Genomic DNA, 22994 nt, shown 5'->3' on the forward strand with positions numbered 1-22994 from the left:
ATGTGGAAGAAGATTTTTTTAATCTATAAAAGTCAATCAAAGATCTGCATTAGATTTAGATTTCAACTGATCACTGCAATGCATCTCAATAAGTTCCATCTGAAAATTTTCTGGTTTCCACATCCACACTGAATGGAGTTGGAAGCAAATTGAAGTCACTTGCATGCAAAAGAAAATCAGCACCAATGAGGCAAAAACTCTTTTTTTCAAGTCATGGAGTACAGTCACAAAAACATCTCGATTAGTTGGTTTGCATTTTTGTCGATTGGGAAAATGTGCAAAATTTGATTTGATTGATTGATTTATTTAATCTGGCTTTCTCACAATTGAAGTTTTGTTTCAAAGGCAACAATGTGTGTATACATTGTGATCCATCCATGGATCAGCTGATTTTTTCTCCTTGAGGTTGCAAGTTCAGGTTGTTCAGATGAGACATAACATCCACGAGAAATGCCGCCTGATAGTCAATCAGGATCACGAAAATGGGAGGCATCCTTGTACTTGCCTTCAAGGAATGTTGCTACTTCTTCATGCAGGGCAAATACTTTTCCCAGCATTATTCCACAGCTAAGCCAGTGACATTGCATTAGTAAGCAAGGTCACGATAATCAACAATGTGCTTCCAATAAAAATTGTTGGAATTGATGATGATTCAAACCTCGAGACAGAATCAGATTAACTGCCTTCTCTCGAACCATTGCTGATGCTCCATCAGTTGTAATGCCCACGAGCATTGACAGATCCAGTTTCGTGCCTGCCATTATTTTTTGCAATGCTCAAAAATGTCTGCTCCTGTTACAGTGCCCTTTATAGGGATTGACAACGAATTCCTCAACAATATCAGAACTTGACCTTGTTCTTCGAACGGCAGTGTCTTTTAAATCTGTGCTTTCATCAAGTGCGTGGAAGCAAAAACTGTAAATTTTGCAGTTGTCCTTTAAACAACCTCTGACATCTGCTGACCTTTCTTAGATTCGCCGTGTGACTGTTCTTCGAGAGAGGCAAACAGCTGACTTTTTTTTCCCCTCTGGATAAACAATGTCCACAACTCCCATCAAGCATTCCCTCACAAAATCTCCATCTGTAAGAGGCTTCATCTTTTCTGCTATCAGGTTTGATACTGCATAACTCGTGTATATTTCTTCCTATTTCAACATTCTTTTTTGTGAAAAATGAACTTTGTTTTTCCAAGCTCTCTTTCAGTCTCCACACTTTATCTATCCTAGCTTGTCCACTCAATTCCTTGAATTTTGCATGTTTTGTTTCATAGTGGCACTTGATGTTGAACTCCTTGTTCACAGCAACACTTTCATTGCAAATGAGGCAAACAGGTTTCCCAAAATGCTGCACAAAGAAGTAATTTTCAGTCCAAGTTTCTTGGAAACTTCGGTACTCAGCATTTTGTCGCCATGCTGGGGGTAGAAAAAACTCAACAATCTAATCATTATTAATGAAGTAACTAAGAAAGAAATCTTTCATAACTTTCACTTAACGATTTAAAAAATTATATAAATACAGAGAACCAAATAAAACTTCATAAACTTGATTCTGAATAATCTCACGTCATAGTGAAACGTTTTAACTTTGAATTGCTTTACAAAAACACCTCATCACGTATAAATAAATATATAAATAAAAATAAATTTTAAAACTCATTCTAAATGAGAGGATGCGATTCACGTTTCACGCCAATGACGTCTCTTCAAAGGCATATTGAGTGTAAAATAAAATCAAGTAGCTAATTAACTGAATTAGAAAATTGGTACAAACTGAGGAAAGTTTTGACAAAGAATAAGTAACACTATGCAACAATTCAAGTCCCGAAACTAACTGATGGGTGCACATGACTTAACTTTTTTGGTATTTGCTGTTTACTCGTTTTTTTATAGGTCCTTTTTGGTTCCACGTCTATTTTTGACATTTATCCGAATGTTTCCATTTTACAATTTTTTCATTTTATATCTCTACTTGTATCAGAGGACCGGGTGCACATGGGCCTTTTGCATTGGGTTGCGGGCCAGATCCGGCTCACGGGCTGTAGATTGCCCACCCCTGTCCTTGGACATGTCTGAGTTCCTAAGATATCTCTTCAAAATTTTCTCCCCAGCAATCACAGATCTTGAGACCTTCACCTCAGATTTTCTAAATCTATACAGGTATAGATTTATACCTGTATAGAAGTATTAACCAGAGAGGGCACGATCTTGGATCTCCTATAAGGGAACGAGACAGGACAGGAGACAATAGTATCTGTAGGAGAACATTTTTGGTTCCAGTGATCATAATCCCTTTAGTTTCAAGTTAATTATGGATATGGATAGGTCTAGTCCTATCTCAGGTTGAGATTCTAAATGGGAGAAAGGCCAATTTTGAGGAAATGAGAGGATCTAGAATGTATGGATTGGGAGAAATTTTGTTTTTGGCAAGGATATGTTCATTAAGTGGAAGGCCTTCAAAGGTAGAATTTTGAGAGTACAGAGTTTGCATGTTCCTATCAAGATTAAAGACAAAGTTAACAGGCATAGGGAACCTTGGTTTTGGTGGGAATTTGGGGATCTGGTTAAAAATAAGAGGGAGATGTCAGCAGAAGGGAGCAAATGAGGTTCTTGTGGAGTATTAAAGAATGCAAGATTAAAAAAAACTTAAGGAGGAAATCAGGAAGGCTAAAAGAAGATATGAGGTGGCTTTGGCAGATAATGTGAAGGAAATTCCTTAGGGTTTCTACAGGTATATTAAAAGCAAAAGCATCTCCTTGAAGATGAGAGTAGTCAGTTATGCAAGGAGCCAGAATAAAGATCTTAAATTTTTTTTTGCATTCATGTTTACTCAGGAAACTAACAAAGAGCCTAGGAAAGAAAGCAATTCAAGCAGTGAGGTCATGGAACCTATTTATCTAAAAGAGGAGGACTTGCATACTGTCTTCAAGCATATAAGGGTGTATAAATCACCAAGCCCTGACAAGATATTGCCTCAGACCTAGGTTCTAGGTTCTATTATAAGTCAATTGTGAGACTCAATCCTCAGATCTGGATCTGCTAGTGTAGAAATTGGAGAAGCCCTGGCAAAAATATTAAAAATGACCTTAAACACAGGTGAGGTTCTGCAGATTGAAGAGTAGCTAATGTTGTTTAGTTGTTAAAAAAATGTTTCACAATAACCCAAGAAATTATAGGCTGGAGTACCTGACATCAGTAGTAGGTACATTATTGGAAAGTGTTCTAAGAGATTGGATTTATAAGTATTTGGATAGCCAGAGACAACCTTTGGATAGTCAACTTGGTTTTGTGCGCAGTAGGTCATGTTTAACCAATCATAGAGTTTTTCAAGGTGGTTACCAGGAGTGTTGATGAAGGAAAGGATGTGGATGTTGTCTACATGGACTTTATTAAGGCTTTGGACAAGTTTCCACAAAGGAGGTTAGTCAGGAAGCTTCAGGTGCTCTGTGTTCATGGTGAGGTAGTAAACTGGATTTGACATTGGCTAATCGGAAGAAGCCAGAGAGTGGTTGTGGATGATTGCTTCTCAGGCCGGAAACCTATGACTAGTGGTGTGCCTCATGGATCAATGCTGGGACCATTGTTGTTTGTCATCCACATCAATGATCTGGATGATAATGTGGCAGATTGGATCAGCAAGGTTTCAGATGACACAATGATTGAAAGTGTAGTGGACAGTGAAGGAGGCTTTCAAAGGTTACAGGTGGATCTGGACCAGCTGGAAAAATGGGCTGAAAAGTGGCAGATGGAATATAATGCAGATAAGTGTGAGGTGTTGCATTTTGGCAGGACAAATCAAGGTAGGACTTCAGGAACTGAGTTACAGGGAAAGGTTAAACAGATTAGGACTTTATTCCCTGGAGTGTAGAAGAATGAGTGGAGATTTTATATACAAAATTATGAAGGTTGTAGATAGAGTAAATGCAAGTAGACTTTTTCCTCTGAAGGAAGGTGAGATACAAACCAAAGGACATGGGTTAAGGGGAAAGATTTAGGGGTAACATGAGGGGGAACTTCTTCACCTGGAGAGTAATGGGAATGTGGAACAAGTTGCCAGTTGAAGTGGAGAATGTGGGCTCAATTTTCACATTCAAGAAAGATTTGGACAGGTAATTTGGAGGGGTATTAAGGGATAGGGCTTGGTGCAGATAAATGGGATGAGGCAGAATAATAGTTCGACGCAGACTAGAAGGGCCTGTTTTCTGTGCTGTGATTGATGTTCTAGGTTCTATTATGAGTCAATTGTAAGACTCAATCCTCAGATCTGGAGACTGCCACTAAACTAATCATTTCAGCCCATCAAGATCCAAGAGCAGCAATAGGCCCAAAGACAGTAAACATTGCAATATCCCCTTTGGGGTTTGTAGTTTAAGGTTCCAATTTACTGGAAATTGTTTAAATATTTAGCCAACAAGTAAGTGTATACAGAGCCATTGTCATACCCACACTCCTGTTCGGCTCCGAATCATGGGTCCTCTACCGGCATCACCTACGGCTCCTAGAACGCTTCCACCAGCGTTGTCTCCGCTCCATCCTCAACATTCATTGGAGTGCTTTCATCCCTAACGTCGAAGTACTCGAGATGGCAGAGGTCTACAGCATCGAGTCCACGCTGCTGAAGATCCAGCTGCGCTGGGTGGGTCACGTCTCCAGAATGGAGGACCATCGCCTTCCCAAGATCGTGTTATATGGCGAGCTCTCCACTGGCCACTATGACAGAGGTGCACCAAAGAAAAGGTACAAGGACTGCCTAAAGAAATCTCTTGGTGCCTGCCACATTGACCACCGCCAGTGGGCTGATATCGCCTCAAACCGTGCATCTTGGCGCCTCACAGTTTGGCGGGCAGCAACCATCTTTGAAGAAGACCGCAGAGCCCACCTCACTGACAAAAGGCAAAGGAGGAAAAACCCAACACCCAACCCCAACCAACCAATTTTCCCCTGCAACCGCTGCAACCGTGTCTGCCTGTCCCGCATTGGACTTGTCAGCCACAAACGAGCCTGCAGCTGACGTGGACATTTACCCCCTCCATAAATCTTCGTCCGCGAAGCCAAGCCAAAGAAGAAGAAGAAGAAAGAAGAAGAGTGGGTTCATTTTCCAGCATCTGCATGTCAGAGTAGAAAACACCTTCAATTGAACTGACTCTCATGGACCACCCCAATCACCTTTCAATCTGTACAAATGCTCTAATTCATTATAGTAATAACCATGCGTTACCCATTTATATACAAGTGTTGTGCATATTAAATACATTCAAGCAGTATTGTCATTGGATAATCAGCCAGATGTTCAAATTGAATGCATTTAATGAATTGTATGATTTGTCTGACCATTGGAATAATGAGCCTATTTTCTGAATTGAGGGAATGTGGCTCTATAGTAAATGAATTGATCTGAACCCAAATGACAGCTAATTTGGGACAATGACTTTATGAATCAAAGATTGTTGTCATACGCATACGTACGATATACAAATACAACAAATGTCATATTTGCTGCAATTTCCCAGTTGTGTAAAGTACTGGCAACAAATTAAGTATAATTAAGATACCATAAAGATTAAAAAAAATGAGAAAAGGAAAAAAAAACCAATAAATATCCTATTATTTTATTCTTAGTATCGGATAGAGTTAAGAATGTAAGATACTTGCCCAGTGGTTTTTGTGCTTTAGTTTATTTAGTGTGTATGTTTGTATTTAGTGTTGGCGGAATATCTCCCACAAATGAAAAATGAAATATTAAAATTGGTAATTGTGGAGGAGGGAAGCATCAAGGAAAGTGTTGAGATTTAAAAAAAAATCAGTTGCCAAAATTTCCTTGATCAAATTAGATTAATATATTCAAATAAAAATAAATATAGAGAGTAAAATATTGCTGACATTGATGGTTGAGGCCTATATTAAGAAGTGCATATTCTATGTTCCTTCATACATATGGTCGAATAGATATACTGCTGCTATTGGTGTGGGTCAGGTTTATGCAGATTCTTGAGAAACAATCTTAGAGATGAGCTTCAGAATATCTGCTTCTATAGCCAGGCAGTCCGACACAGTTTGCAACATGATTTTTTTTCCATTATATTTTGAAATTGTGCACAACTATATCTTGTATTATCATACACAAGGATTGGTAGATCTGACAAATGTTCGTAAAGATTTTTGTTACAAAGAAAACATGGCAATGTGTAAAGGTATAGAACATAGAACAGTACGGGTCCTTTTGTCTACAATGTTGTGCCAAGCTGTAGAAACATACTCTTCATCAATCTAATTATTCCCTCCCTCTCAGCGCATAACTGTACATTTTTCTTACATCCATGTGTCTATCAAATATTCTTTTAAATATCCACCAACAACCATCAATTAATTCCGGATACCCACCATTCTCTGTGATTTTTCAAAAAAATTCCTTCCTCCATCACCCTTGTCAGAGACAAGTTCTAGCTCATTTAACTTTTCCTTATAAAACATGTACTCCAATCCAGGCAGCTTCCTGATAATTCTCGTTTGCACTCTTTCTCACACTTCCTTCCAATAATGTGATGATCAGAAATGAAAATGATATTCTTGTGTGGTTTATAGAGCTGCAACATTACCTCACTGTTCTTGAACTCAGTCCCTGATGAATGAAGGCCAGCACATCATGCACCTTCTTAAACACCCCATCAAAATGCACAGCAACTTTAAGGGATCTATTGTCTTGGATCCCACAGCCCCTCTGTTCCTCAACACAAGAATCTTGCCATTAACGTTGTATTTCACCTTTGATCTTCCAAAGGTCATCATTTCACACTTTTCCAGATTGAATTCCATCTGCCACTTTTCTGCCCAACTTGTCTATATCCTGTTCTAACCTATGATAACCTTCAACATTATCCAACAATCTTCGTGACATCTGCAAGCTTACTAACCCTCCCTCCTCTTCTTCATCCAAGTCATTTATAAAAATGTCAAAGAGCTGGAGTGTCAGGGCAATCTTCTATTTGTTTTCAATTTCTTGGCACAAACAAACTTGAAACAAAATACAGCTAGAATCATTTATCTGCAGGTTAGCCACATGTAAACAGCAAGTTATTACATGCATGATGTGGAATGATCTTACTGATCTTTGGCTTGAAGTTCTTTCTTGTGGTTAAATTGCAAAACCAATTCTCAAAGTTGTGTTATGCTTCTTGGTTAGTATTTTCTGTATATTTCCTGTAACTCAGAAGTTTGTTTACAGAGTGCATTTGCTTCAGTTTATTTGCTTCAGTTTTTCAAAATAGCGTGGGTGTGCCATCTTTAGATGGTGCAGTTAGCATTTGCGTTAGCTGAGTCAAGTTGCCCAGTATTCCACTGGCATTGAAATAAAACTGTGCGCTTTGGACAATGTGGTGATGAACTTGATCTTCAGTAGATTGGACTAAACATGCAAGAGTACTGTCTGTTGGATATCGTCACACATTTGTTTTACAATTGAACCAAATCATAGAAAAGGAATACAGCTGACACTGTTTGACAAGGTCCAGCAGGGGAGGTTGGTCAAAAAGCTTCAGTCGTTCAATATTCAGGATGAGGTCATAAATTGAATTAGATGTCGACTTTGTGGGAGAAGCCAGAGAATGTAGAATATAATTGTATCATTTGCTGGGTCCATTGTTGTTTTTCATCAAAATCAATGATCAGGGTGATCACATGGTAAACTAGATCAGCAAGTTTGCAGGTGGCACTAGAAGAGCTGAAGGGCCTGTTTCTGGGCAGCAATGTTCTATGGTTCAACACTGCCTTGAAAGGAAGGCATCTTTACTTTGTTTGACTCCAGCAGCAAAACAAGTGTTGTGATACTGACCTCTTGGTAAAGGCCTTAAAATGTTAAATCTCTGTTTATAGATTTAAACAGTTTGTTATTTTAAATGAATTTACAACGAAATGTATTTTGGATTTCCAAGTGATACAAAGGTTACTAATAAATAAAATCAAGGCAAAAATTTACAAACATTTCCATAAATTACTTTTTCCTAGTTTTATGCTTGGTTTGAAGCCAGTCAGTTACTTGTTTACAAACTTTATTACCCTGCATCTATCCTCCTTTAACCTCTCTCACCTGTCATTCCTTCCACTGTTATTTTGGTGTCTTTAGAAACATTGTTTCGATCCTCTAATGACCATCACCAATATTCAACAATGATACATAATCAAATTCCAGAAGACCTTGAATTAACCCCCACAGTGCAGCAACCATCTATTTTTAAAAGATTCCTATGCTTCTTTCCTTCACAATTCTATCCAGGAGTCTGATAATGTGATTTCTCTTTCTTGCTTTCAAAATGTCTCTATTACAAGTTCATAGCCATATTCTCTTTATACAACCCCAACAGTTTAATGTCATAATTTTCCAAGTTCATTACATAAATACTGTTGGTTATTTTCTAATTCCACTTCTATTTCTCTCCCAAGAATCCTTTTTGAAAGATTAATATTGGAGTTGAACCATGTGGCTCTTCTCTGCAATGACTATATATCCTGTCTTTGAAGATCCACGCTGAGTACACATTACTCAAGGTATGGTTACATCATCCTGCAGATATTTTGATCATACTTTTCTCTGACTTGTGCTCTAACATTTGAACTTTTTTTTGCTGACTATCATATTTTGCAGGCTCACTTAATCATTTTCATCTTCATCCTTGCATATTTTGAAACATTATTAGAATGATAAAGGTTCTTTGTAAAAAAAATTTGCTTGGGGCATGCCACAGAACAAATCAGACCATCTGTAAAATATCTGTCTCCAATCTTCATTTTATGCTTTATTCATTTTGGGGATCTGGGCCTTGTCAGTTAAGTCAATACTTATTGCTGGCCTTACCTGCCTTTGATGAAGAAAGTTTCTACTGGTGTTTCCATCGTTCTTTGCAACAGGGAGCTCAGAGAATGATGTATTTCCAAGTGATGATGGTGCACTCCAGGCAGGATTCCTTTGTGCCGGCTGCCAATGGTGGTAGAGTTTCACAGGTTTCCAAACTAAATTCAGAATGGCTTTGGAAAGTAACTGCAAGTTTACACACTAGAACTAATGTGCACGGATGATGGAGGAACACTTATTTTGGTGTCCTTGATGGTGTAGAAAATTGTTGGCAATGCAAGTATCCAGGCAAGCAGAGCATATTCTACGACTTTCCTCATTTGTGTCTTGTCAATGATGGAATGGATTTAGGGTGTCAGGACCATGTATCACTCACTGCAAGATACCCAGAGTCTGGTTTGGAGATATAGGGAGAATATAATGGAGGGCACAGGGTGAGAGGAAAGACAGTCATGGCTTTGAAAGTCCTACCTGTAGATCTTGGGAAGAGGCAGGCAGACTACAGAACTGAAAACTGTGGTAGAAACGGATCTTGTGGAATTGAACCCAGATTGGAGGATGGCAAATGTTCTTCTTTTGCTTAAAAAGGGTAATAATGAGAATCCTGGGAATTCTAGAATGGTGAGTCTTATGCCAGTCATGTGCAAACTATTGTAGAGGATTTTTAAGGATGGGATCTATGAGCATTTGGAGAAGTACAGTCTACTCAAGGAAAGTCAGCAGAGCTTTGTGAAGGGAAGGTCGTGCCTCATGAGTCTAATTGAGTTTTTTGAGGCAGTAACAAAGGAAATTAATGTGGATACAGTTGTAGATATGGTCTATATGGATTTTAGTGAGGCATTTGACAAGGTTCCCCATGAGAGTCCTGTTCAGAAAGTCATGAGGCATGGGATCCATGGAATCTTTATTGTGTGGATAAAAAAAATTGGCTTGTATGTAGAAAGCAGGGAATGGTATTGGAAAGAAGTATTCTGCCTGGTGGTCAGTGACTAGTGGAGTTCCACAAGAATCAGTACTAGGACTCTTGCTTTTTGTGATCTTTATAAATGTTCTAGATGAAGAGGTGGAAAGATGGGTCAATAAGTTTGCAGATGATATGAAGGTTGGAGGAGTTATGGATGGTGTTGAAGTTCGTTGTAGATTACAAAAGGCTATAGACCGGATGTAAAGTTGGGCAAAAAAGTAGCAGATGGAATTCAATCCAGATAAGTGTGAGGTGATGCATTTTGGAAGATCAAACTAGAAGGCTGAGTACAGGGTTAAAGATTTTTTAAAAAATATTTTAGTTTGAGAATTTTAAATCAACATGCAGTCAAAATGAAGAATAATATAAAAGAAAAATATCAATAATATTAACAAAATTATACAAATATTGATCTGCGGGTCGATATTAAAGCAAGTGAGAAAAGAGTCAACATGTGATTCAATTATTATAAAGAAAGAAAAGTTACAATAATACTACAAAAATGTAAATTCAACGTCCATGTTGAACCAAAGGGAGAAAAAGATAATAGAAAGAAGAACAAAATAAGAGGAACCCTTCCAAGAAACAAGAAGAAAGAAAAGATTGGGTTCACCTCGGATAAACCCCACCCCCATCAAGAGACAATAACTTGACTTTTCTAGGGTCCTTGGCGCTGCGAGCACTGGGGGGAAATTGTTAAAGATTTACCCCGACGTACCTTAATATGAATTCCATATTCTTAAAAATACATCATACCTGTTTCTAAAGTTCTAGGTAATCTTCTGCAGGGGAACACAGTTATGCATTTCTGTCTTCCAGCAGACTAAACCTAGTTGGGAATCAGATTTCCAAGTAACTGCGGGCATTTCCTGGCACCACTAAAGAGAGCTTAACACATTTTAATTGTTATTTCAACAGCCTCATTTTGGGTCTTGTGACTTCTAAATTCCCCAATAAAAAGTAATTCAGGTGCCTGAGAGTATTGAATCAATAGTAATTTCTTTCCAGGAGATTATGCAAATCTTCCCAGAAAGGCCTCACTTTAGGGCATGACCAGGTTGAATGGAAGAAAGTATCTATTTCTTGACCACGTTGAAAACATTGGTCTGATATTTCTGATTTCAATTTATGTAACTTTTGTGGAATAAGGTAGTGCTGTTGCAAGAAGTTATATTGCACCAGCCAATACCTTACATTAATGGTGTTAGTCATGCTGTCCCAACATAAGTCGGACCAGCAAAGTAGATCAATTTCTATACCCAAATCTGTTTCCCACCTTTGTCTTAATTTATCAAACCCTTGTTTAGGGGTTGCCTCCTGAAGTATTTTTTTTTGCCCCCAGAGTCTCTATTTAACCACACTGTGGTAAGGTTACTGCTGGACCTAATTTGTTCATTAAATAAGATCTTAATTAAAGATAGCAGAAAAAAGGTGTATTTAAAACTCCATATTTATTCCTAAATTGCTCAAATGTCATAAATTGTTCCTGCTCATATCAATCCTCGATACACTTGACCCCTCTCTGGGACCAAGTGTCCAGGATTTTATTATGAATCATTAATGGAATTAACATATTTTAAGACAGAGGTGTTTTAGGTGAAAGACCCCCCCCCCCCCCCCCCCCGCCGCCAATCTCTAATTTGACTTTTAATTTTATTCCATATTGTAATTATATGCTTTAATAGGGGGGCTTCTTTAGGGCCAGATAATAATTTAGAATTCCATTTTATATATAGGGTTTTTGGCTAGCACCTCACCAACCTTGTGCAACTCCAATTTTACTCATGAAGTCTTGTATCCTCCATCAAAGAGGAAGGTGACAAACTTCAATTTGGTTGCCCAAAAATATATTTTGAAATCTTAGAGTGTTCGTCCTCCCAATTCTTCATTCCAAGTTAATTTATCAACAGAGACTCTGGAAGGCTTACCTTTTCACAGAAACTTTCTGATTCATTTATTAAGGTTTTGAAAGAATCTGAGGTAGAGGAACAGAGGGACCCTGGGGGTCCAAATCCATGCATCATTCAAGGTCACTGCACAGGTTGAATCGATAGTTAAGAATGCCTATGGGATATTGGGCTTCATTAATAGGGGGATTGAATTCAGGAGTTGAGAGGTCATGTTGAAACTCTACAAATCTCTGGTGAGACCACACTTGGAGTATTGGTTCAGTTTTGTTTACCTCATTGTAGGAAGTATGTGGAAGCTATGGAGAGGGTGCAGAAGAGATTTACCATAATATTGCCTGCATTGGTAAATAAGGTTAGCAGAGCTGGGACTTTTCTCTTTGGAGTGAGCGGAGAGTTAATAGAAGATGATGTGAAGCAGAGAGAGAGTGGACAGCCAGCATCTTTTTCCCAGTGCAGGAATAGCAAAAAACTGAGGACACATGTACAAAATGAAGGGAGGGATGTTTAGGGGAGACATCAGGGGCAAGTTTTTTTTTACACAAAGAGCTGTGGGTGCCTGGAATGCCTTGCTATGGATGGTGGTGGAGGCTGAAACATTAGGGGCATTTAAGAGATTCTTAGCCATTTGGATGAAAGAAAAATAGAGGGTTACAAGGTCAGAATGGTATAGTGCATTTTTTAATATATGGGTCCGCACCATATCAAAGGCCATAGAATCTGTATTGAGCTGTCGTGTTCTATTTCTACAATGGTTTGCAAGGTCAATTTGGCACTCAGCCAACATGTCATTAACTTTTCCACATGTTTTAGATCATAAAAACGAGGCTAAAACTACAAAATGAATTTGCTTCAAGGAAAAGATTCATAAAGAAAAATGTATCTCATAAAACAAAGTTTAACATGAGTTTTTTCCAGACTGTATTTCTACAGTGCTCTGTTGTTTTCAAGGTAAATAACCAATAAAGTACTTACTTTTGCAGATATATTTCTTTGTAATTGCACAGTCTTGGCCTTTAATCTATCAAAGTGAATAAATAGATGAAAAGCCATGGGCTGCATATGAATGAGACGTTAATGTCTGCATTCTTACTCCACAAGCAATATATAGTATAGAATAGAATTCTGGCAAGCAGGATGTAACAGATCTTGTTACGTGTTTGCATCTCCTTACATCTGTGTCTTGCATAAATGAAAGATCATGGTACAAATATCCTCATGTGCCTTTCATTTTCAATCTTGTTATTTGCTCAATTTTCTTTATATAATGTGGTACTATTATATAAGGGAAAATAAACAATTACTTTGGATTAGTTGTGAGGTGAGACCTAAAATTATATATTTTCCCCGCATCTGGCAATTAGGCTGCCTCCTTAATGGCCAGGAATCCACATAAACCAGCATGCAATGCAACTCGTGTATCAGGTGAGCCCCCTGAATTTTCACCTAAAATGTAGGTTTTGAGCTATACTCGCTGTATAAAACTACCCAGGACTGGCACTTACCACTGACCAGTGGAATGATGCTGTTAGGCACATTTTAATATGCTAATTCACAATATTTTCATTTCAATATTTTTTTATTGGTTCATCAAGTAAATGTTATATAGGTACATGATAATAATAAAATATTAACAAATCACATATGATAATAAAAATGGTGTTGAGACCTACATTACATTGAGAAGAAGTAAATAAAAAACCCCCACTAATTATCACCCCCCTCCCTTCAAAGGCTACTGCTAAACATAACAGTTCACAACCTGATAATAAAAAGGAAGGAAATCAATGGTGTTATGAAATCCTGAGGACCCCCAAAACCAGCAGCAATAGATGCACCACAACACAGGGTCACTTAAACAAAAATAGTTTTTAAATTATATTTTAACAAGAAAGCAGAATTAAACTTTAACATTACTTAACCTACTTACTTAACCTACCTAACTACTTAATCCCCCCTCCAATACTAAGCGCAGGTGTGCATAATATATATTTAAGATTAAAAAATTTCTTTGGATCACAGTCCTATCTCACTGGTTGCAGGCAATTCTTGTATTGTGCACAGAAGTTAGCATTAACGAAGTTCACCAGTCTTTGGTGCTTAACAGGCAAATGGTTACCACTCAGGACGGTTCTTGCTGGTTTTCAGAGAGAGAGATTCCTTTTCCAGGACATCCGCAACTGATTCCTTCTCAGTCAGTCTTGCTGACGAATCTTGGCCCCTTCAAGGTTCTCCAGGTGATCCTCTTTCTTTCAGGTCACCTTTCAGACCACCAGTCTTCTCCTTTGACCAGGCAGCCTTCCAAAGTTTGCCAGCTTGTCCCTCTGGACTCCTTCTCTCTCAGTTTCACACCCTCCCTCTCTGAGAGCAAAACTTTTCTCCTCCTGTCTGCAAAGAATACATGCTCTCCCAGGCAAGCTGTATTCTGCAACTTTGTTGCTCATTCGACAAAAAGCATTTTGCAAAAGTCCTGCAAAATGTGTGTGTGCAAGCTGCTCCAACAATTCCTCCCAAGCCACCTCTAAATACTCTGTCACAATGGGGTCAAAAACCCCAAAAGTTAACTAATATTACAACTTTTAAAATAATTAAGAAAAGAACCCCATAAACAAACAAAATTAAGATTCATTTCAGTAGTGGAGAATCTAATTTTTTTTCCAAAGTCAGACATGCCATCGTTATCAGACAACTATTGAGTGAGGGTGGAAGAGACAGCATCTTTCCATCTCATTAATATGGACATTCTAGCAATAAGGGAAGCAACTATGTGGGGTTGTGAAACAGTCAATATCAGACCCATTGTCCCACTTATTCCAAAAAGAGCAAGAAAGGATTTGGAGTCATTAATATTAAGGACTAAAGACAAGGTACGAAATACCCCTTCCCAAAAATTGGAAAGGGAGAACATACACAAAACATATGATACAATGTAACTTCTTCAGTTATACATTTGTAATATTGAGAAGAGAGATTAGAATAGAATTTAACTAATTGGACTTTGGAATAGTGGGCCTGGTGTACTACCTTAAATTGTAATAATGAGTGTTTAGCACAAAGAGGGGATGAATACACTCGCTTCAAAAATAAAATTCCATGTAGTTTGAGGAAATATCTAGAATGATAACACCTGTTTATGATCAGGTTTGTAATTATAAATCTTCCTTATCATATTAGGTTCCAGGTCTTGAGGGAACCTCAAAATTAAGAATTCAAAAAGCTCCTAACCTGTAAATAACAAAAAAAGGATGATGTTTAGCTATATGCACAATATTTTAAAAGCAAATTACCCAGTAAAGGTTTAAATTACATTTGTAAACTAAACCACTGTTGGGTCCTTGATCAGGCTGCTTAAAACCTGTACAGAGCCGATAGCAGTCAGACTGGGTGGATGGACCCTGCAGGGGTGCACTGAGACTTTGTTGTTAAGGTTCAGATTTTATACTTGGCTAGGGGTAATGCTGAGATTTTGCTGTTAAGGTTTGGATTTTATACCTGGTGTATAATACGCCCCTTGTTTTGGGGTGACATTTTTAACATTCAAGGACCTTATGCACTGGCATAAACGGTAATTGATCTGTTTCCTCACAGAGTGATAACACGATGTAATGGTATGGATTGTATATGCTAATTGGCTCGGGCTGGCCCACCCTCTGATGATACTCTCACCTGGACTCCTCCCCTGGGACCCTGGCCATAAAGGTCAGGCCACCTGTCCCTTCCCTAGTTTGGATCCGGGCCATCTCAAGTCTTCTGTATAATAAAGCCTATCTTTCCCCTCAGTATTTGTCATTGTAATTATTGGGACAACTGATAGTGCCCAACAATTTATTGTACAGAAATTTTAACGTCTCTGATAATGGAGAAAGTTGCTGCGCCCTGATTGGCTAGAGGTGGATCCCCCAAGTCCTGAGTGCATCAGAACTCTTTGAGCAGTGGGTCAATTGCTTCAACAACTTCCTGGAGGCCGCTGCAGGAGTGGTCGATTCGGATGAGAAGAGGCTGAAAGTCCTACAGGCAAGAGTTGGCCAGAGGGCTTTCCAGGCCATCCGAAGCTGCACAACCTACTGAGGCGATGGCTGAGCTACGGGTTCTATACAAGCCCAAGATCAATGAGGTCTACTCCCGTTACCTCCTGGCTTCTAGAAAACAGCAGAGTCAGTAGAAGAGTTTGTCCGAGCCCTGATCACACTGGGGAAAGACTGTTTGGAAAACCCCACGATCCCTGTGCCAGGGGCCCAGTGCATGGAAGACCTGGTCCGGGACACTTGCATGTCGGGGTTGAGGTCGGATTATACCTGACCCGCCACTATCCTCTGCGCAGCAGCAACCCTCACCAGTGACATCACTTCCACCCCCCGACGACGTCACTTCCACCTTCACCAGCATTGGCAGCGTGGTCAACATGGAGGCCGCCATCTTGGGCATTGGGCCTCCCCATCAACAACGAAGACGACACACCCATCCTGGCATCGGTCACCTTGGACCAAGCCAGCCTTCACCTGATCACAAATTCCATGATGCAGATCAAGGTGAATGGGCACAAATCGAACTGCTTCTTCGATAGTGGCAGTACTGCAAGTTTTATCCACCCCGAGTTAGCCCGTAGATTCTCGATACCCATCTGTCCGATGGGTCTGTGTCGATGGCGCCAAAAGACCAATGGACTTGCCCCAGCTCTGTGCGCCGATCCTCCTGGGCTTCGACTTCCAGAGTCAGTTCCGGAGTGTGACGATGGTGTTCAGGGGGCCACAAGCTCTGCTCACCATTTACAACCCGCAGCTTATGGACCCTCCTACCCCCAATCGAGTACCCAGCCTCCGGCGCAGTCCTGCAGCCTCACTACCCTGCGGGTGGCACCTCTGTCACTATTCGCAAACCTCACCCCGGACTGTAAACCGATCGCCACCAAGAGTAGGTGCTACAGCATGGAGGATATGGCGTTCATCCAGGCCGAGGTTCAGCGACTCTTGGAGGAGGGGATCATAGCCCCTAGCTCCAGACCCTGGAGGGCACAGGTCCTCGTGGCCAAACCATCAACCGCTTCATCCAGTTGGATGTTTGCCCTCTACCCTGGATAGTTGACTTGGTCAAAAGGTCGCACAATACAGAGTCTTCTCGACCATTGACCTCAAGTCGGCCTATCATCAACTCCTCTTTCGCCCGAACGACCGGCTCTACACGGGCTTTGAGCCCAATGGCAGACTTTTTCACTTCCTGCAGGTGCCTTTTGGTGTTTCTAATGGTCTCTCTGCTTTTCAGAAGGATGGTGGAGGAGCACAAGCTGACGGCGATGTTCCCTTATCTCGACAATGTCACCATCTGTGGCCATGACCAGAAGGACCACAATGCGAACCTCGCAAAGTTCTTATGTATGGCCAAGTCTCTCAACTTGACATACAATAAGGACAAGTGCATGTACAACACAGGCTGTCTGGCCCTTCTTGTGTTGTGGCACAAAGTGTCATTGCCCAGGACCCAGACCGCATGCGACCCCTTATGGAGCTGAAAAGGTGCCTGGGGCTGTTTTCCTATTATGCACAATGGGTGCCCAATTACGCCGATTAAGCCCACAACCGATTAAGTCCACAACTTTCCCGTTATCGGCGGAAGCCCAGGCTGCATTCTACCAGATCCGAGGAGACATCGCAAAGGCCACGATGCAGGCCGTCCATCCCATTTCAGGTGGAGAGCGATGCCTCTGATTTTGCATTGGCTGCCATTCTTAACCAGGCAGACGGCCCAGTAGCTTTTCTCTCCCGCACCCTGCACGGTCCTGAATTACATCACTCCTCATTCGAGAAGGAGGCACAAACGATCATTGAGGAAGTGCGCCACTGGCAACATTACCTGGCCGGTAAACGTTTTACCTTCCTGACAGACCAGAGGGTCATGGCCTTTATGTTTAATATTAAACAGCGGGGTAAAATCAAGAATGACAAGATTCTTAGGTTGAGGATCGAGCTCTCCACCTATAATTATGAGATCTTGTACCGGCCAGGTAAACTCAATAATTCCCCCCACCCCCCCCAGAAACCCTATCCCGGGGGACGTTCACCAGCACGCATCTTGACTGTCTCCAGACCCTCCACGACAGTCTGTGCCATCCCGGAGTCACAAGCTTATACCACTTCATCAAGACTCGGAACCTTCCGTACTCCGTTGAGGAGGTCCGGTCCACGACCAGACGCTGCCAGATGTGTGCTGAATGTAAGCCGTCAAGGGCACACACCCTTTTGAATGGCTCAGTGTCAATTTCAAGGGCCCCCTACCCACTACAAATAGGAATGCCTACTTCTTGACAGTGGTGGATGAGTTCTACAGGTTCCCTTTTGCTATACCCTGCCTGGATAAGACTTCGGCGAAGGTAATCAAGGCACTGCGCAGTATCTTCACCCTGTTTGGGTACCCTGAGAACATCCACAATGATCGGGAGACCTCGTTCATGAGTAAGGAACTGCAAAAGTATTTCTTGGCCAGAGGCATAGCCACCAGCAAGACCACCAGCTATATCCCCAGGCGTAATGGCCAGGTGGAAAAGGAGAATGCCATTGTCTAGAAGGTGGTGTTCCTGGCCCTTAGGTCCAAAAACATGCCAGTGTCTTGCTGGCAGGACGTTTTGCCCAAAGTGCTTTATGCCATCTGATCGCTCCTGTGCACCGCAATTGACACCACCCCACATGAACGTTTGTTTGCTTTCCCTAGGAGATCGCTGAATGGTGTCTCCATTCCTCCTTGGTTGGCAACCCCAGGGCCAGTCCTGCTATGAAGACACACGAGGGGCCATATGACGGATCCACTGGTGGAAGCGGTACACCTTATATACGCCAACCCTCAATACATGTTTGTGAGGTATCCTGATGGCCATGAGGACACTGTGCCTATCCAAGACCTGTCAAGGGCTGGAGATCCTGAAACCGCCCTGCCTGCCTCAGCCCATCCCACGGAGCAGACCATCTCACATGGGAACGCAATACTGGAGGCCGAGCCACCCGGCTCTCCTCTCCAGGAGTTGGTCCTCCGGGAGGCATCAAATCCCCCTTCCTCCTGGGAGCCCTCAAGTATCACCCTGACCCAGACTATTCCCTCCCCTGTAATCCTGGGGGGGGTGGGGGGGGGGATTACTTCCCTTCCCAAACAGCAGAGCTTGGACATGCCTGCCCTCCGCCGGTCCTGCAGAAGAAGGAAGTCGCCGGTGTGGCTAAACCTCTAGCAATTTTTTTTCTTCTCTCTCCCCTCTCATTGTGTAAAAGAGGGGGGGGGGGGTTCTGTTTAAAAAGAGGGGTTGAATGTAATGGTATGGGTTGTGTGTGCTGGCTGGTCTGCCCTCTGGGACCCTGGCCATAAAGGTCAGACCACCTCTCCCTTCCCTGCACTTCCCTAGTTTGGATCCGGGCCAGATCAAGTCTTCTGTACAATAAAGCCTATCGTTTCCCCTTAGTCTTTGTCATTGTAATTAGTGGGGCAACTGATAGTGCCCAACACATGATCATTTTGCAAACATGAGATACCATCAAATACTTCGTTAAATTTTTTTAAATGGGTTTTCTGTTAAGTAATTAGAGTTAAGTTGCCACTTCTTGAACAGACTCTTTCCACGTGAAATTTTTGTACATTGCTTAATGGTCAGCTCTCGGGCAAACTAGAGCTTCTTCTAGGTGAAAGTGATGAAGTTCCATTTTAAGCATTCAGTTAGATAAAAAGATTTATATGAAATAGTATTTTTAGGATAATTGAAAAAAGTGTGAATTAAAATTCAAAACTTGGATGCGTAAAATTTATTCCTTTTATGGACATGATGCAAGTGATCTCAACATCCATCACACATTAAACTTCTATTTGTTGCATTCATTATTATAAAGTGCTGGATAAGTATGTAAATAATGAGCTTTAAGTAATGTTGTGAGCCCAGCAGCAATAGAAATTCACCAAGACAAATGGTTACTTAAACAAAAGTTAATTTTAATTATCTTTAAACATGAAAACAGTATCAAGCTTTAACTTATTACTAATTAAGCACACATGTATGTAATGTCTATATAAGTTCAAAAAAAGTTATTTGATTTACAGTCCAATCTTACTTCTCACTCGAAGTTCACCAGTATCAGGAAATTTTTATAATGTGCACAGAATTTAACATTTATGAATTTCACCAGGGTTTGGTGCTTGAAAGTTAAATGGTTACCACTCAGGAAGGTTCTTGTTGGTTTTTAGAGAGAGATTTGTTGCTCATTGGACACAAACTAATTCCTTCTGATCAGCCACTTCAATGTCTTGCTGAAGAAACTTCCCCCATAAGGGTTTCTAGATGATAACCTCTTACTTTCAAGTCATCATAGAGTTTCTTTTTGTTTCACTTATTTCAAATGAAACATTATGCAGCCAGTCCTCTCCTCTTGTATAGACCACAAGTGCTTTGACTAAGAACTCACAACCCATCTTCAAAATGGGGTTTTTCCTCAAGCTTGTCCTGTTCCAGTCCCAGCTCTCTCTCTCTCTCTCTCTCTCTCTCTCTCCCTCTCTCTCTCTCAGAGAAAACCACATGACCCTCTTGGAACACCAAACTGCATTCAGACAGACTTGACTTTGTTCATCTGTTGCTTTCCAAAACAATGATCCATTTCTCCACAGCATGTCCAATTAACACCTACTTGTGAAGTCCTTATAGGCACTCTTCAAAGTTTTTGCAAAGGCACTTGGAGATTGAACTGTCTGGCTTGAGCAGAGCTCTGGCATTTTAAATGAGAACTGTTTTGAAATGTTTGTATGTGACCCACACTAAAAAACCTGCAAAAATTTATCTCCTTTCAAAGATATAATACAAAGATATACTATATACAATATAAAATATAACATAATCTGTCACAGTACAATTTTTGTAATATTTCTGCAAAATCAGACATTAAAAAAAAAGAAATATCTTTAAAATAATTTGTTTATTTTTTTTGGAAGATTTTATTTGGAAATCCAAGCTTCCCATTTCAGAATGATATTGGCAATGTTTGAGCATCACTTCATTTCTTTCATGGATATTTTACTTTTTTTCGGTAGCGATGTGCTGACTGGAGCTGTGTTTGGTTGCATTGGTGGTGTAATCCTAATCTACTTGTCCTATTCATTTTACAAAAAATGGAGACGAGATGAGCGCCTACGAGCATTTCTGAGGTAAGCCACTTATTGAGGGTTTATGCCTTATTATGTCTTACAAAACCTTATTTTGTTTTGGAAAATTATGGACCATGATTTCTTGTTGTGTCTGGGGTTAAAATTAATGTTGTAGATACTCTATTTAAAAGCACTTTATGTTCAAAGGCTAAGCCTTTTGTGGAACAAAATATTTGCAGCTGAGAATTTCAAAGAAAACTAATTCAGTCTTTGAACCTTACATTTTTTTGTTAAATAAATGACATGTTAGAAGCCCAATTTTTTTTTCAAAATGTTAAAGTTTGGTTCTCTTGATGTCAAAAGGTGCTTAAGATTGGAAGAGTTCTACTTCATTTTTTTAAAGAACAAAATATTTCCACCTTTTAGCTTAATGCATTTCTATGTTGCAATATAAAATTATTTATAAAATCATGGAATAAAAAATAATCAAAACAATTGATATCAGGCAGTAACATGTTTAACATTAGGATTAAATCTGGATGCTGATCAGGTCCCTTCAGCCAACCCAGACGTGGTTCAAGATTGTCTGTTCCCCCCCACCCACCCCCCAAACTGAATTTTGCTGTGACAGGCATCAACTGAAGTGGTTGTTGGAATGTTGTGCAACAGTACCACTCAAGGCGCAGATGATTTTCTTGGTAGTTTGAGGATAAATCTGTCAAAAAGTGAATTGTTCACCAAGGAAATGATTATTGACAATTTATTGTATGAACATTGGTTTCATTTGAATGAACTGGCAAATGCAGAATAAAATCCCATTGCCAAGTGTTTCCACAGCAAGCTGGAAATGAATTGCCTATTGTGCAATGAGTTATAATGCAGTGATTGTTCCCAGGGCCAAATGAGCTACCTTGTGTAAGTTACTAAAATATAGGAAATAAGTTTCAGTGATAACTCAGGAGCATAACGTTCAAAGACACGTAACGTTAGACTTATTCGTACAAATTTTAAAAAGTAAAATCTTACAAATTGCCTTCAGTAGCTGTTTCTGCCAACTTATATCATTTGAATGGAAACTAATCTAGGCTGTATTCTTTGCTTATTGGTCTCTGCTTCAGGCAGCTGGTGAAAATTATAAGGCAAGTGATAATGAATGCCTGTAAGCGACAGGAAGCAAAAAGTATTGATTTGTACATCTGCTTTTTGGGCAGAAGGAGGCTTGATGATACAAAAGTCAAAGATTATATATCTTCATGTCTTTTTTTTCAGGAAACAAACATGAAGCATAGTTAATTATTGAACTTTATTGTTACATCAATTTAGTTTTTGTTCATGTTGATGATTTTAAAAGTTAGTAATTGAGCTAACAAGAACATTCAGTCCATATGTTTTAATAGTTTTATGATATTGTTTTTATTTGCCTCTGTTCGTACCAATCATTTGCTCAAAATTTGTCACTTCAATTTTAGGATGTGCGAATTTTATGCATTTTTCATCATTTTAGTTTATTTTGCCTTTCAGGTTTTCATATTAAATAAAAAATCTTGTTCAAAAAATGCTTTGTTACTTTAAAACAGTTAAAGCAGCTTCACAGGAATTCAAACACATGTATAGCAGAGTTTGCAGTGTAATTTTAAGGTATTGGAGTTTGTCCTAATTTTGAGGTCTTTGTGCAAGATATTCTCTTGATTTCTATATTGTGCAGGGTTAAAGCCTGCCTTAATTGTTGAGGGATAATATGGTGATTGAAAGAGTGAATGAAGTAGTAAAAAATGTGGACATACTATTTTAATAACACTCAAAGAATAAAACCCCAGAATGTTCAGGGAACTTGAGCAGGATCTGGAACAGTTTAGGTCAGTATTCGAAAGTGATGCAATCAAAAGAAGTTAATGAGTATGAAATAGAGTCGAGTCACAAAGTCTAGATGGTGTGGACTCTCAAATAGGTTGAAGAATAACTGAGCTACTGATGATTAATTACAAAGAGCTTTAGCAATGGGAGATTAGCTAAAACACTGAAAAATGGGAATCATTTAATTCTCTTCAAAAAAGAGAACTGTCTACTGAAAAAATATGTATCAATTAGCTCTATCTATAAGATCATTGTATGGGTCATGTTTGTGAACATTTGCAAGGGTATAAGTTAATCTAGGACAGCTGGCTTGCATCTGGAAAGCA

The 22994-nt window shown here is 39.9% G+C and overlaps 1 protein-coding gene across 3 annotated transcripts in view; it reads left to right on the plus strand.

The window, feature by feature from the left end:
* Positions 1–22994, plus strand: part of LOC138757317 (uncharacterized) — a 111489-nt gene that overhangs the window by 79414 nt on the left and 9081 nt on the right. For 2 of the 3 annotated variants that reach the window (XM_069924444.1, XM_069924443.1), the window contains exon 5: positions 20761–20874. In XM_069924444.1, coding sequence (XP_069780545.1) covers positions 20761–20874 — 114 coding nt within the window. Of the gene's footprint in view, positions 1–8432; positions 8538–20760; positions 20875–22994 lie in introns of those variants that run through there. The other variant, XM_069924445.1, reaches the window with a different exon arrangement.

Source organism: Narcine bancroftii, chromosome 3 (genome assembly GCF_036971445.1).
Source record: "Narcine bancroftii isolate sNarBan1 chromosome 3, sNarBan1.hap1, whole genome shotgun sequence".
NCBI lineage: Eukaryota > Metazoa > Chordata > Chondrichthyes > Torpediniformes > Narcinidae > Narcine > Narcine bancroftii.